The 15,785-nt window shown below is 39.8% G+C and overlaps 1 protein-coding gene and 1 long non-coding RNA gene across 5 annotated transcripts in view; one reads left to right on the top strand and one right to left on the bottom strand.

Annotated features, from left to right (window-relative positions):
• PIK3R1 (phosphoinositide-3-kinase regulatory subunit 1) overlaps positions 1–15,785 on the bottom strand; it is a 62,442-nt gene that overhangs the window by 9,262 nt on the left and 37,395 nt on the right. For 2 of the 4 annotated variants that reach the window (XM_080973799.1, XM_080973800.1), the window contains 9 exons: positions 15,370–15,462; positions 13,610–13,684; positions 11,584–11,715; positions 10,448–10,649; positions 10,019–10,098; positions 2,605–2,707; positions 1,956–2,054; positions 1,683–1,863; positions 305–430 (listed from right to left, as the gene is read on the bottom strand). In XM_080973799.1, the coding sequence (XP_080829925.1) occupies positions 305–430; positions 1,683–1,863; positions 1,956–2,054; positions 2,605–2,707; positions 10,019–10,098; positions 10,448–10,649; positions 11,584–11,715; positions 13,610–13,684; positions 15,370–15,462 (1,091 nt within the window). Of the gene's footprint in view, positions 1–304; positions 431–1,682; positions 1,864–1,955; positions 2,055–2,604; positions 2,708–4,103; positions 4,325–6,292; positions 6,441–10,018; positions 10,099–10,447; positions 10,650–11,583; positions 11,716–13,609; positions 13,685–15,369; positions 15,463–15,785 lie in introns of those variants that run through there. The other 2 variants (XM_080973802.1, XM_080973801.1) reach the window with 2 other exon arrangements.
• On the top strand, positions 11,722–13,286 carry LOC308458935. The gene is made up of 2 exons (XR_013977783.1): positions 11,722–12,402; positions 12,984–13,286. It is a non-coding gene; the product is annotated as an uncharacterized lncRNA (long non-coding RNA).

Here is a 15,785-nt window from a genome sequence, read left to right as displayed (position 1 = left end):
AACTTTCCTGCTAGGCCCAGCTGTCTTACTCAAACAGCATATAATCTTTACTGTAAAATTTATTAATTACTACTGTGCTAGTGCCCCTGGATGTGACCAGACAAGCAGGACACTGGCCCAGCAAATGAGGAGTGAAACAGCGGCAAGCTGCTCCCCTATTCAAACCGTACACTTTTTGTCCTTTCAAAACATGCACTCAAAGGTCATCGTAGCTCCTGTTATAATTCCTACTGAAATGAAGAGGCCCCACTGTGGCAGAGTGCTTTATAGACTGAGTTCATGGTAGACATTCCACACTACTCACCTGAGATGTTCTTGTGTAGTCCTCATAGAGTCTGTCATACTCTCTGTTCTTCTCTTGGAATTGGATATTATATTCATGCAATTTCTTCCCAACTGCTTCAATGCTATCCTCTTTAACCACTTGATCCTGGAAAGACAAGCACATGGAGATACATGTCCAATGAAGACCAGGCTTCTTACATATTAATGTTTCGCACAATGCAATGGGTTGGGTCTAGAGACAGGCATGTATAATGCAGCAGCCCCCCTCATCACCAGTAATCAGCCAATAATTTTTGACTGAATGAATGTCCATGGATTCTGCACATGACAGAATGCATTGCTTACAATGCTGCCACCGAAAACAGATGTATACCCCATACATTTTATTGTGGAATGAGCTTATGTGTTTATTAAATGCAACGGCTCGTTCTTCTTGCTTACAAGAAAAAGCTCGTGTCGTGATTAGCCTATTAGTCCAAGGTGTTTCTTTTGCTTATGCCACTTACGGAGCTCCTGAAATGTGCACCACTATTCAGATCAGCAACTTTTTGTTTTAATAGATTTATAAACTACTCACATTACAAAAATACCATAAGCTGTGCACAGAAAACAAAAAATAAGTAAAAATATATACAAAAACAACAGCAGATGCCAACACTGTAGCAACAGCAGTATTCTGCACCATTATTAGAACTTCTGGACCAAACTCAAGAGCAACCCACATCTAGTGCATTGCAGCACTCATTGAGGTTACTAGTACATGGACTGCTGTGGCCAGATTGTACCTGCCCAGTAACATTCACAGCTGGTAGAGGCCACGTGTAGCCACTGATACCATCTGAGCATCTAATGACAAGGTTGTATCAATGTGTAGCCCCAGACCATGAACCCGCTCCTTCAAAGGGTATGTGACCCCATTCAGAACAGGCCAATGGCCATTTTCCCAGACCCGGGAATGCCCACCTACAGGGTCTCTATCTTTCCAGGATCCAGTCTCAGTCTTGGTCATTTCCAGCCTACCACTGCATCCAGATGCACACCCAAGACTTGCAGATCCACTTATAAATGAGACAGTTCTTTAGATAACAGTGCACATTCCAGAAGAGGAGCTGTGTTAGTCTGTACTAGCAAAACACCCCATGGCAACTTAGACTAACAGATTGAGTGGGCATGAGCTTTTCCCTGTAGGCAAAAACCTACTCTTGAATCTGATGAGGTTAACATGGGTTAGGGTCAGTGAGCACTTAAATGTTACGTTAAACAGTAACCATGCCCCCATCCCCACCCCAATTCCTATCCTTCACAGATACACATACGTTCATTTTGTTAGAAGACAATCTTACAATATTTTTGTACTTAAGCAAAAGAGGAGATGAAAATCTTTTTTTTTTTTTTACCTGTTGATACTTGGATACCGGGTAAAGCAATTTAACATCCAGCTTTGGATTATACTGGGCTAAAGACTCGTTCCGGTAGTGGTTTATTAGCTCAACAACGGAATTGAATGTTAATGGATCCGAAAAGCCGTATTTCCCATCTCGGTGAAATATTTTGATTAATTTATTATTTCCTCCCTTCCTGTAAATAAAATTTAATGGGGAAAATGTTTCTTAAATCCAGCCATGTAAAATGCACTTCAGTAAATAATATGATGATGCAACGATATTTACCTTAGTGTAAGCGTATAGTCCCCATGCATTTTGGTGGAGGCATCTCGTACCAAGAAGGTGCCATCAGCTGTATCACGAAGCTTCTCATTCACTTCTTCCCTGTGATGGGACCAAAGCAACATCTGGTTTAGCTTCTAAAAATACTAGCCTTTCACTACTAACGTATTTTCTCCCTTTTTCTTTTTTATTCAGCACAGTCAAAGTATGATTAAGTTTTCATATGAAAACCTGCCAAGTTCTGTTATTCCAAGAATGACTTCCCACTTGTTCCAATAAGTTTATAGCAAGAGAACTCAGTAATAGACTACTTGTATGTACTCTCCTGTATGTACGAAAATGTGAACTGCAAGCAATTGTATTCTTATTCTTTGGTATGAATTTCAAAGAGTTTTAGATGTAAAAACAAACGTTGGTGCTCTTGATACGTTTGCAAAACAGTTGTTTCCTGTTGTAAGTAACCAACAGAGAAATGTTTAACAGAATATAGCTCTGGCATGTTTTGTACTTCTGGTTTGCAAATATATACTTTTTAACTCTTTAAAAGCACTGCAACCGAAACCTGTGCTTCAATGTTTTAAACATTTCCTATCAAATAGAGAACGTGCTAAAAATGTGCATATATAATTAGCAAGATAAAAGGTGTCCTTACCTTGAGATATCTCCCCAGTACCATTCAGCATCTTGCAGAGACATGTTGTTGTTCATACCGTTATTTGCTACAGTATTAGGCTTTGGAGGTTTGGGAGGCAGTGCTGCAAATGAAAACAATAATACATATATATTTATACTGCCTGCTGTGTACAGGTAGGTTACGTTCTAAAATGACAACCAACTTAAATCCATTGAGAAGAAGAAAATTATTTCAGCTTTGATTTCATTTATTTGTTTTTAATCAGCACTGCTTTTGAAACTTCTCCCTCTCCTGCTAGGAAACAAGCTTAATTCCTTTAGTAAGCATTTATAATTTCAACACAATCCTATGCATCTGCTTAAATGTAAGCCCCACTGCATTCAACATGGTTTCCTCTAGATAAGTGTGCATATGATTGCAGCCTTGGTTACCTAAAAGTCCTGTGCTCTCAGCCAAGGAGAGCTCCTCCCCCCACTCCCATCGTAGCACAAATTGCAATTTGGACTTGGAAAGATATAAACTGAAGTTTTGCACCTCATTTCCCATCCCTGGTATTCACATCTTTCTATCATTTGATGTATTAAAATTATGCTACGCTTACAGACACATACTGATTTAATCATCCAAGAGGAATTATGTTGCTTTCTAGATTCAACACCGCTGTGGCTAATAACAACTGGAAAATTACACAGCACTGCTATAGGGAAAGAATTGGGTTTCTCTGATCCTCTGATCTTGCCAAAATACACTTTAAGGAGTCCATCTGTGACCCCAATATCCCTGGTTCTAATCTTAGCATTCTATAGGATAAAACTGCTCCAAACGGCAATACTGATTTTTCAAAAACCCACAGTCCTGTTTCTCAATGTCAAACCTGCATGCAGACACCAGTGGGTGCCAGAGAAGATACTGCAGGATTTCTGGCTTACTAGCTAAAAATGGGGGTAGGGGTGGGGAATCGGGACTAAATAAAAATTAAATCAAGTTATTTACTTTAACGGAAACTCCAATCTCATTTATCTACAACAATGCATGTGATAAAGATGCACATCAAAATGAATGCTGTATTTTCAAAGGTTTGATGCAGCCCATTGATCTTCCTATCCTGTGCTAAATGAAAGTAGAAATGGTGGCACCTAACATTTAATAACAGTGCCCAATAATTTAAAACACCGTCATTGTTTTGAGAAAAAAGCAGCTTTTTACAGCATTTTCTGCCTGACATCAAGACACACAAAGCAGGGCTATTTTTACTGTACAGTATAACAAACAGACCTACAGGTGAGAGGAAAAAACTAAAAACAGAAATCACATGACAATTACAGTTTCATTAAGCAAGCCAAAGAGAATTCCGAACAATAACCCTTGCTGTCTTCTTTTCCCCCCATGCACTAAAGATAATTTAATTCAGCAACTTAACAGCAGCAAGTTAACCCCCAAATCCCAGTTCTGCTCTGAGAGCAGCTTTTGTGGCATCCAGAATATGCCAGCCTCCGACAATAATGCTGCAATGTTACCTGGCGGGTCCATTTCTATGTAAAACATCAAATCCGTGCCACAATTTATATCTGTCCTAGGATAGTCTATGTCCAGTTCTTCCATGTTCCAGACAGTGTTGTACATTTGTACGAGTTTCAGCGAGTAAGCTCACTTAGAAGGAAACAGTCGGGATCTCTTTGTAATGGTGTCTTGGAATTCATTTTAAAACCTATAAGGGGCTGCACTGTAACCTATTACATCATAATCCCCAGCCAATCATGTCAAAAATAATGTCACTGGACCACTCCTGTTTCATTCCCCCCCCCCAACTCTTATTCCTTGTTAATCTTATAACAATTGTCATTTCAGAAAGAATAGACACTTCATAGAATTGTGATCGGTACCTGATTGTATTTATAAAGACGACTGAACATGTTCTCAGTTTACACTGATTCCACCCCCACCCCCCTTTAATCTTTCCTGTCTGCTGCTTGGTACATTCCACTGCTGGCAGGTTGACAAAAGGCTGATAGCAGCAGCAGGAAGCGTTTTCCTTCAATACAGTAGATTTCTTGGTGCACAGAGAGATCACATCTCTGTCCCAGCTTTCTGTTCTCTAGCAGGGTTTACGACTGACTGCAATCCTTCCATGCACATTTTGACTCTACTATGGGTGTGTGTTTTAAATAAAAGCCTGACAAGAGGAAAGTTCGGAGGCTCCAGATATATTATCAAGTGCCCATTTTGCACAAGTCTGGGTACCAACTGCTTCTTTAAAACACAAGGTCCTGTACTAATAACATGTCACCTTCAAGAAATGCCCTTTTTCAGGAAAGCTGGCAAATGCAATTGTCTAATTCTTCACAAAATGTAGAAACTCAAAATCTATCTTTGCTGTTTTGAGTAAAACCAAACAACTTCCTGTTAATTAAATCAAGCCCCCCATCATTAAATGCTTAGCAAAATACAACAGATACAACAGAATATTTCAGAATATTTCAGAAGCAGTTCATACTGCTTCTTTTGACCTGCTGTCATCAGGGCATTTGCGATTTTGGCAATTCCTGAAGAGCAAAAATTCTTGGTCAGCCTTCTCTGCTTTAGACTGGATATTTTCTCAGGTCTCTTCCTCCAGGCTCTCTCACAGCTAAAGCGACCTATTACTTCTTTAAAAGGTGATTTCTTACTCAGCATCAGAAGAAAAAAAATCCTTAAAGATGTCACCAAGCAGAGATTCCAATATTTTACACATTTATCATCACAGAAAGCCAGACGTGGAAAATATTTAACTCATTAGTACTACTGTTGCCTTACCAATTATTATACCGGAACTCTAGGTGATGTGCATTGCAGAACACCACGAATGAAAGCCAACTCACATCTTCTAAGCACTGCACATACAAATGAACTCTTGACCATTTTTATCCTTCAAGACAAGTACTAGCATGTAAGGACATGGTTGCAGCACCAACAGCAGCAAAAACATGCACACACTCGTTGCCCTGCAACAGCCATGCTTAAACCCATCCCACAGTAGCCTCCCCCTCCTCTACAACCCTTTAGGTGGACATGCTCCAGAGATTCCTTCCATTTGCCTCATGTAACAGGACACTTCAGACAGTCCCAGACACAAGTCCAAACATTGAACTTGAGGGTTTAGCCCACCTGCTATCCAAACAGCTCTGTTGCCAAGGTACATTTCTTAAATTAGGTTCTGAAAGACGAAAGAGCACACATAGCTAGCTCCCGTAGCCCAACGAGGCAGTCGCTGTCATTTTTTATTTGTTTCCCCCCCTCAAATCGCTTTTAACAGCAAAACTGGGAAGAGTAAGTACACTCCCTCACCAAAAGTTTTACTACTGGCTAAACTCTGTAACAGCCACACTTATATGATCAGGTTACTGCTTGACCCAAACTAGTCTAGCTTGCTGTGACACGATGTGGAAAACCAGAACAGGCAAGACACTGACAGACAGGTGATTTTCCACTGTTCCAGCAGATAACTGAACAGGTGTCAAGTTTCACTCAAATCACATTTTAACTATCAAAGCTTGCTGATTAGTCTAATGATCATATATAGTAAAAGTATGCATATACAATGCATATATGCATGCATTTATATATACGCATACACACACATAATATATACGATCACATGCATTTCATTTAAAGATTGTATATATATACAGAGAGAGAGAGAGAGAGAGAATGAGAGTGAGTCACTTACTTTGTATACTGTGCATGGCACTTGGTCACCCTTGCATTTAACAACCTGAAAATGCCAGATTGCAGATGGCCTCTGCCCAGCTCCACAGAATTTACATGTACCAATATATATCAAGAAAATAAACTATCCTTGGAACCGAAGGCAACAAGAATCAAGTGTCTCCAAAAGTGTCTTCTAGCTCCTTAATTCCAGAAGAAAAAGCAGCAACGTGCAAAATAATAATAATAAATAAAAAAACCTCCAAGTCCTCTTATGCTTTAGAAAGAATTGACTTCTTGTGGCTTTCTCAGACTATCTGCTCACCTCTATTTCATCACTGATTTTAGTAGTTAAAAAAAAAGTCCTCTGTAGCTTGCACGTCTCTCTGAGATAAAGATCTCGGTTTCATGATTAACTTGGGCAGGTTCAAATATTTGCTGAGCAAGAGATTTCAGGCGGGTGGGGGGGGGAGGGTAGGCAGAGTCAAAGTCAGAGTTGTCATCGGCTAACAAGTGGCCAATGCAAGACTAACCCAGTCTCATTTTAGCCAAGTAAATGAGAAGACCATTGTAAGTGGCCTTAAAATAGTCTCTGTAGCTGGCTGCTGCATGCAGAAGTGAAGTACATGACTGTCAAGAAAAGCATTATGAGCAGCAAAACACAGGAAGTGGCTGAGCTCGGGGGGGGGGGGGCAGGGGGGAGAGAAACAGAACGAAAGCCTTCCTTGTAAAGTTCTGCGTCTCTGAGAGCCCACAAGCGCAGAAGAAGCTTGTTAGCATTCACTGCATCACCTTCCACACACTTTCACCGGACCACAACGACAGGTGGTGTTTGAAGACCCATAAAATGAAGCCCCACACTGCTGAGTCAAATTAATATCAACTTGAAGTCCCCAGTCCCTCCCTGAATGCCCGCTACCTTCAACCTGGGTACATCGACAGTCGCAGAGCTTTCAAGTTACATGAGTTTAAACTTGAAACTCAGCCCCTCTGTTTGCTTGCAGTGCCTGCTTATATCAATCAATCAAATCAGGATTTATTAGTCAATTGACCATAATAACTTATACGTATACTTTGGCAACTTTGGGCATCTTGGGTACCAACTGGTATTCTCAATCTTTGTTGGTCTGGGATCAAACTGCATTAAAAGTCCTGAATTTGGGCAGAAACATATTTTGGGAGATTTTACTTCCTTATGAGCTTCACATCTCCTTGCCTTTGACTACAAAAATAAAAATGTTATACAACCACAAAGGAAATAAGCTTCTGGTTCATTTAATGGGGAACAGAAAATTAATTGGGGGGGGGGGGGAGAGACACACATTTATGTTTTCCACTTTAATGTAATTTGAGTACTATAACGGCAATCTGCTTAAACTGTTCACGTTTAATTACAGAAACTGCTATTAATTACAGAAACCTGTTGACTCCATTTTATGATATTGTTTCAACGATTATAGAAAAGTCCATTCCCATCTACTCTGACTTAGAATACAGGAATGGTATTCACTGCCCCCCCCATGCATTTCTATAAACTTATAGGAGTATCTGATATTTAATTTGGGCTTGATTTAGTTCTTCCCCTATAGATGGCACCAAAAACACAGAACTCAGTGTGTCGAGCTAATGTGTTCATGCGTGTGCAAGGCTGCATGCAAAAAGCAGAAGAGAGGGGCAGGATTGTGCATTGTGCCTGCAATTTGATTTCTTCTCTTCCATAAAAACCAGAATTTTACCACATCTTGCACAATTTGGTTACTTGTTTGATGGTGCTTGAAAGAGTGGATTCACAAAGCATCTAAAAGCAGAGGCTGAATACAAACCCAACATCCAACCGCAATATTTGTCTGTGTTACTTAGTTTACACTAAGGAAATCACTGGTGTCTGTATCCCCCCCCCAAAAAAAAAACAACATACAAAATAAGAAGCACTGACAAAGTATGGGACTCACAATTCAGCAAGGTATTTTATTCGTTTAAAATTATGTGAGCCTTGCTTATTATTAGCTTAGAAGGGGAGCCCTCTGCTGGACAAACATCAGAATGTAGACTGGCTTAAAGTGACAGTAAGGGATGCCAAGAGCGGGGGCATAGAGTTAAAATTATGTTTTTAAAGCCAAATCACTTAGACTCAGTAATTTTCCCTAAGCACAGGTGAGTTGTGATAAAGGATTATACTGAAATCTATAAATGCACAGCTTACAGTGATGTCAATTGATAATGTACTTAAAATATTCCTTAATAAAAACATAGGGTGAAATACAGCACAGTGCAGGTGAATTTCCTTTCCTGAAATGAGGCTCTTCCTTCCTTTTCTTCCCCTGAAGCCATGATGCTCCCCTCTCCTCACAAAGCAACAACAACAACAAGGTTTGAGCAGGGGGAGTAAGCATGGATACGATTCAATAGGTGCCATCTTGGAAGAATCCTTTGACACTTGGTGTCTATTCCAAGATAGAACTGAGTGCCTGCAGTTTTCATAATCCAGTTTTTTAAAAAGGGTCAACCAACCAAGTCAATTCAATGACCAAAGCTGCCGTCAGATTTCACATGCATTTTTTTCACAATTCCCTACAACAGCTCTCTAAAGCAGGCAACAGTTTTCATACCCAATCCAATCCAATCCAATCCAAATAACTTTACTGTGCTAGCCATTGGTCATGACAAATCTGAATCAAAAATAAATACAAGCAAAAGGGATGCTGCGCCACAAATAACAGTCTCTATTTAGGTCTCTGTGTCTCCCTTACAGTTCACAGTTTTCATACCCAGTACCAATACATCCCATTTGTTTCTGGGTATCCGTTTTCAACCGACTATTGCTTTTTAAAATTCTGCTCATACACCCAAATCACATCTGTTTGACTTCACATTCCGTTCCTGAGACAGCCTCTACTGCGCTCAGTTTTTTCAGACAACACCTTAAATCTGCTTTAAAGAAAAGTATGTGCCAAAAGTTTGCTTATTGGTCATCAGTCACCAAAAAACACCTTGCAATGTCCACAGTATACAAAATCCCCCAGCGAAAGGTTCTTTCCAACATTATGTCAGTGCAGTGCCAAGGTCTGCCCTATGGTTACAGGTCATGGTTTCAGGAGAGTGACGTTAACCTTGACCCTGAGCTTGGACAAAACCCTAAGCCAAACCTTTCTTGCAGGAGGCAAAAAGGCACAGGTAGGAGCAAAATGGGTAGAAGCTCCTCACTGGGAGTCAGCACATTCATGGAGCCATGGTAAGCCATACTCTTCTGCGTTGTGATGACATATGGCTTTAAGCAAGGAAAAATTGGTTGACAGATTACCATCCTTAGCTTACAGACAGGGGTGGGGACAGCACAGTAGATTGTGTAAATCTATCTAGGGAGTTTGTGGCAGAGGTGAGATTTGAACCCAGCTCATACTACGACTGTGTATCTTATCTTTGGATATTTCTACACAGGAGTTTCCCTCAGTGCTTAATCAGAAAACAAGGCAAGCAGGAAGGTACAATTGCATACCAGAAGGGCTCCCGTGCACTGCCCTAGATCCCCCATAGCTGCCTTATGGACAGTGTGGCTTGCCAGAGTAGCCTACTTGGTTTTCAGCTGTGCCCATTGCTACCTGAAGTTAACCATCAGAGAAGGCAAAACCATTTTGCCTCAGACTTCCCAATTCAACATAATAATAAAGGCAGAGGGTAAGAAAATGCCACAAGTACAGCCTTCTCCAAAATATACTTCAAAATGCTTCCAAAATCCAGATTTCCTTACCTGGTGCAGGTTGTCTTTCATTCCATTCACTTGTAATTAACACTTCCAGGATTTTTATGTGATGTTCAGGACTGTCAGAGCTGTAAAAAAATATTGGTCTTATATTAAAACAAGGTAGCATGCGCTGAACAAGTTGAATATTCTGAATAATATTTGACACACATACAAATGATTTCACTTGCTTTTGCAACTGTAATTGGTTTTCTAACTGCACGATTAAATGGCTGGTATTCAACTAAGGTTTACTTAGTGTAGAGCCACTGGAATTAATGAACCTGACTAAGTTAGGGCCATTAATTTCAATATATATACTTTGAGTGAAACTTTATTAAATACTATCTCATTATTAACTCACCCTAGTACCTTACGGTTGGTGGGGAGGTAAGAAATCTTATAAATAAGTAAGTTAAATAAATGCATACACCTTACCTTGCTGCCTGGGTCCTGAAGAGCAGAAAGCTGAAAATTTCAGCTAGGGATCTTGCATTTAAAAGGTTTTTGGTAGAGTTCTGACAAAGTCTGGAGAAATGTTTGAGTAGATACTGGAGTGTGAGCCAATACTGTTGAGGTATATTAGGAGATCTGATGAGCCTCTTCAGCACTTGAGCATATTCCTCTGAGTTTTGCACTTCTGCAAAGAAATGAACGTTTTCTAATGAGGTTCGTGTAATTCAACAACAAGTTTTACAGGAAGACATGAATTCTTTCTTCTCTTGAACGATGAGAACTTTAGTAAGCATGGAAAGAAAAAAGCATCAACTATACAAAAGTCATAGTGAAACAGGAGTATCATTTGGTAAAAAGCCACAAAATGTTCAGGGTGTGCTGGTAGAAGTCTGTCTTCTGTTTAGTATCATACATGATTGGGTAATTCTGAGATGTAGCTGATAAGCATCGGAGGTGCTGTTGTAACTTTGAAGGTTACACTAGCAGCAATATCCTGTCCCTAGAATTTGCAAATAACTATCAAGGCTGCCACTGAACAGGTTGAGTCCTACTGCCTGAATTCAGTACTAAAAGAGATGGGCCTTATCTATGCATATTTATTGCACTGTATCCCAGAATTGCGAATGGACTTCAGAATCTTGTCTACTCTAATACATTTACCTCGCAAGTACTGATAAAAGGTTAACAATTAGCTCTTTCTGCATACAGACAAATCCTTGATTTGTTAACCAGGGTTTGTACAAATATTGTACTTGCCAAGTCACAATGAGTTCTTAACACTAAGAACCGCTTCGTACATTAGGTTTTTAAGAAAATTCCATGAGATTTTGTTAACATGAAAATGAAAGGTGAGTGCATAACATGCAAACATACAAATGTTTTCAACTAGATACGTGTGCCAGGGAAACAGGACTGGGCGGCAGATCTTTGCTATGTGTACAAAGCAGATCCAAAAGGAATGTGTGTGTGTTTCTGCAGGGCTCAAAAAATGTATGCAAGTCTTGTCTAAAGGTCCGATTTTTGGTATATTAAGCCTCCCGTAACCTACCCTCGGAGGAAACAAAAATGACCACTGTTAATGAATTCTGCATTTGCAAAAAAAGAGCTTACGTTCATACCTTGTGCTATGGAAATCATTTCATTGTAAACAGATGCTGGAATGACAGGATTTGGCAAGTCCACAAAGTACCTCTTCAAAGCATCTGATAAAACCTGCAGATCGAGGGCATCAAAATCCACTGCAGAAAAATCTGAGAGAGGGAGAGACAGGTCCCAGTCATGCTTTGCCTCTGGAGCATGTTCAGTCTGCCTGCCCCCACCCCTACCGTTTTCTTGATCATGCAAAACAGAAAGCAATGCTTGCATCTCAATTTGGTTTATAATGAACCATTTGTAGCAAACAAGGCACCCAAAATATGCTTTTATTTATTTATTTTGATCCAGAAGGCTGCCCAAGGCAGCTTACTTAAAATAACATGCGACACAACATCATTGAGGCTGCTTCTACCCGGTTTCATGCAAGTCATTGCTCTGGGGTAGCATATCCCCAATTTCCTACAGGGCTATAGGTCTTATTATACTATCCAAGGGCAGATAGGGAGCTACTGTGCATTGGCTGAGCTGCTTAGTGATGGCAGTTGGGTGTTCTGTTGCCTGGATGTTCTGTTGCCTGGATGTGCGGTTCTTACTCCCCTCCCCCTAGGGCTCCATATCTTTTAAAACTATCTAAAAAGGAGCTTTAAAACTATCTAAAAAGTTCGATTTTATGTAGAACACATGTAAGAGACATTGCAGAAAGACAACGTACTGTAAAAGCTCCGCTTCCTAATGTAAGAAGTTTGGCAATCACATCCCATGCCCCCCTCTAATGCCAAGTTTGTCTACAGAAAGTAATGGCAACAGGCCGCTAAGAGAGAGCATGGCGAATCTGCACACTGGTGAGGAATCATTTTTTTTAAAAAAGCAATATATAATAAACAAGAACCTTTACAAACATATTGAATGTCTTTGCATTAGTCACTTGTAAGACCATTCAAGGAATCATGAATGATAAGGAAAATACATTGCCACACCATACAAATAACATACAAAAGTATACTCCAGTCAAGGAGATCTGTCCAAAGTCCACCAGGAGACTTCGTTGCTTTGCTATACCTCTCACTAATGGGGCAATATGAGTAGATTGTTTTAGGCCTTCTAAGAGTTCAAGGTATTTTTAACTGAGCTATGTTTTACATACTAATATTTTGTGTAAACAGTAGCACAGTAAAGCATTATAACCAATGATAAGGCCAGAGTGAAAACAAGAAAATGTTTTATTGGCTGGCGCTGAAAGTTACTTTACAGTTCTAAAATTTCAGATATATATTCAAATGCATATACACATATATGCATGTGTGTGTATGTCTGTCTCTCTCTCTCTCTCTCTCTCTCTCTCTGTGTGTGTGTGTGTGTGTGTGATCTGTGCATGCAGAACAAAATTATTAAATGGATGCAAAGTTTAAAAATATGTTTTCAGGTCCAAGAGAAATCCTCCTCAGACCCAGAAGATTTGAACAACTGTAGACTGGTTGTATCTGGAGTTTTACAGCATGTTTTCATCAATATTCTGATTACACAAGGCTCTATTTCTCATGTTTTGCTCAAGCAGTTATAATGATGGATATACTGGATCGGTCCCTAGGGAATTCTCTCCCCAGGGAGGCCCACTGGCACCAACCTTGCCATTGTTCTATTCCTTGTGTTTTCCTGGGCATTTCAGAATTTCCAACACTATGATATTGTGTTCTTATATTTCTTTTAATAATGTTTATATGATTTTTTCATTGTATTTCTCACTTTCTTCGTAAACTGCTCTGAGACTTCTTTTAGTGGGGAAGCCATGCATAAATCTTACCTTACCTAACCTAGGTTATAGCAGCATCCTCAGCCAATCATATTTCTTAAAAGCTATTACCGACCAAGATATTTCCAAGTAGGCCTAATCCCAGGAATTTACGAAGTCAATGGGACACGGGGTCAGTGAAAGCTAAGACTGTAACTGAATACCAGTGGAATACACTGCTCTGCCATGTGTAAGTTTTACATGTTAAATTAATTTGTCCCATGTGAATTACCCTGAAATCTATTAATATTTGTACCTACCACACTCAGTAATTTGTCTCAATTCACCAGTACTGCTTGATCCATGTGACCTGTACAGCGTTGAACATTCCAAACCTTAAAAACAGAGCAGATTGGGTTTTTAAAACAAACAAGCACCCTCAAACAAATCCTGTGGCTTTTTGTACATCGTATTTCACCCAAATGCCACTGCATAGCAGGAGTTTGCACATGCTCCTGTAATTACATTCTTAGTCTCTCACATCTAATTGCACCCCATGCAGGACATGTCTGCAAACAACTAGCTGAGCCACACTACAAAAATATACCTTATCCAAATTCTTGACTTTGAAATTTGCATCAGGGCCAAACTAAACATGAAATGAAAGATGTATGATCAGTTCTGACTTTAAAACAAAACAAAACTTTAATAGTTAGTTGGTGGAAGATGCTTCAATAGCATAAGAGTTTGGCATGATCCTTTAAGAAACCCTCCCAAACTCATTGCCTGTATATTTTGAAACAGCCGTTCTCAGTACAGGTGCTCCTTCCTTTCATTAAGAAGTGTTTGAAGTTGGTGACATTTAACAATGGCTGCATTTAAAGTAAACCAGTCATGAGTGCAAGAACTACACTTAAGAGATTGCAAACAAACAACCTTCAAACCATCTGCCTTTTAACCTGCACCAATAGTCAATCCTGTTTTAACTTCTAAACCTATGGAATAACACTGCGGAGGTGAGGCTGACCAGTTGAAGAAGTCAGATGGAGAAAGGAACACACATACACAATAAATCCATGCTGGGATGGGAACTGTACAGTAACAGAAATGCTAGTCAAAATATAGAAGGAAAATTCATGTTTCATGATGGGAGGAAATTTCTCTCCTCTGGCAACATTCTTCAGCAAATGGGAAGGGCAAAGAAAGGTTTGTAGCAAGTTTGAATTTTGACACACACAGACAGAGAAGTGAGAGTTTCTACTGAAGTTTACTAACACTGAAGCACTCTGACGGCTGTTCTTTTTTCTAAGAAACTGACACAGCCTTAGCAATCGTGCTTTTTGCCTTATGAGTTTTTTTCCTCCAAAGTGTGATGTTGGTATATTTGTTTACAAACAGGGAATACAAAAGACATTATTACTCTCCAGGACTCCCCGCCATTCAAAGTAAACCCAAACACTGTGCCTTGGCTTCTCACACCCGAGGGAAGCAGGGCCCCCGTAAGGCAGCCTTTCCGAACCTAATGCTCTCCAGATGTTGTTGGGACTACAAATCCCATTATCCCTGACCGTTCATTGGTTGGGTTATATGGGAAATGTAGCCCAAAACACCTGGAGGGCACCAGGTTGGGGAAAAGCTGGTTTAATGCTCCCAAGCAGTCCCTACCTGTGGATCAACTACTCACTTCAAGGACAGAGTTTTTGCTACCTGTTTGAAAACATTTCACATTTCTAGGGCTTTTCCAAATTTGTCTTTAGGTAATACATATTCATTTCAATATAGCTCAACAGCCAGTTATGAGGTGGCAAGCTGTTCAAGCTTCATTACTACTTTAATAAACCAAGTAGCCACAATTCAAGCAGCACGTGACTGTATTATTATTATTATTATTATTATTATGGACCTTGGGTATAATTCCAACATCACTGGAAGCAAGCACATGAGTATTGTGCAAGACTACGCATGACCTGATATGCCTCCTGACATTTAGGCCTGCCATTTGCAATTCAAAAATGTGAAGCTCCAAATGACCAGGCACACAACAAAGTTATATTCTAGCCCCATGCCACCATATGCATACCTTTTCTTTCAATGGCTTCCACTAACTTGATAAGAAGAGGAGCCGCCTTTTCAGGTGGTGAAAACTGCTCTGAAAGATCTGGAAGTGTAAAAGCTGTAAAGGAAAGGAGAAAAAAATATATATATATATTTTTAAAAATGAAGCAGCTGAGGTACAGTTAAGAGTTCATGAAAAGCATGAGATGAAATGCAGCTGGTTAAATTTTAAACACTAAACAAATTCCCTTTATCAGCTGGCAAAGTCTAGGCAAACAGTTTTCTCGTCAGCCTTTGCGTATTAGAACCATACATAATCACTTAGTTAAAAAGAAGAAGAAGTTTGAGTCCCAAATAATTCAGGACATATTCAGCATAGTTTCAGTAGAAATTCTGCTGGCCTGGAATGAAACTTCAGAAACACATGCTACACCCTTTGCT

This window comes from Podarcis pityusensis (genome assembly GCF_964106645.2).
Source record: "Podarcis pityusensis genome assembly, chromosome: 11".
Taxonomy (NCBI): domain Eukaryota; kingdom Metazoa; phylum Chordata; class Lepidosauria; order Squamata; family Lacertidae; genus Podarcis; species Podarcis pityusensis.
This window is presented reverse-complemented; position numbering and strand designations above follow the sequence as displayed.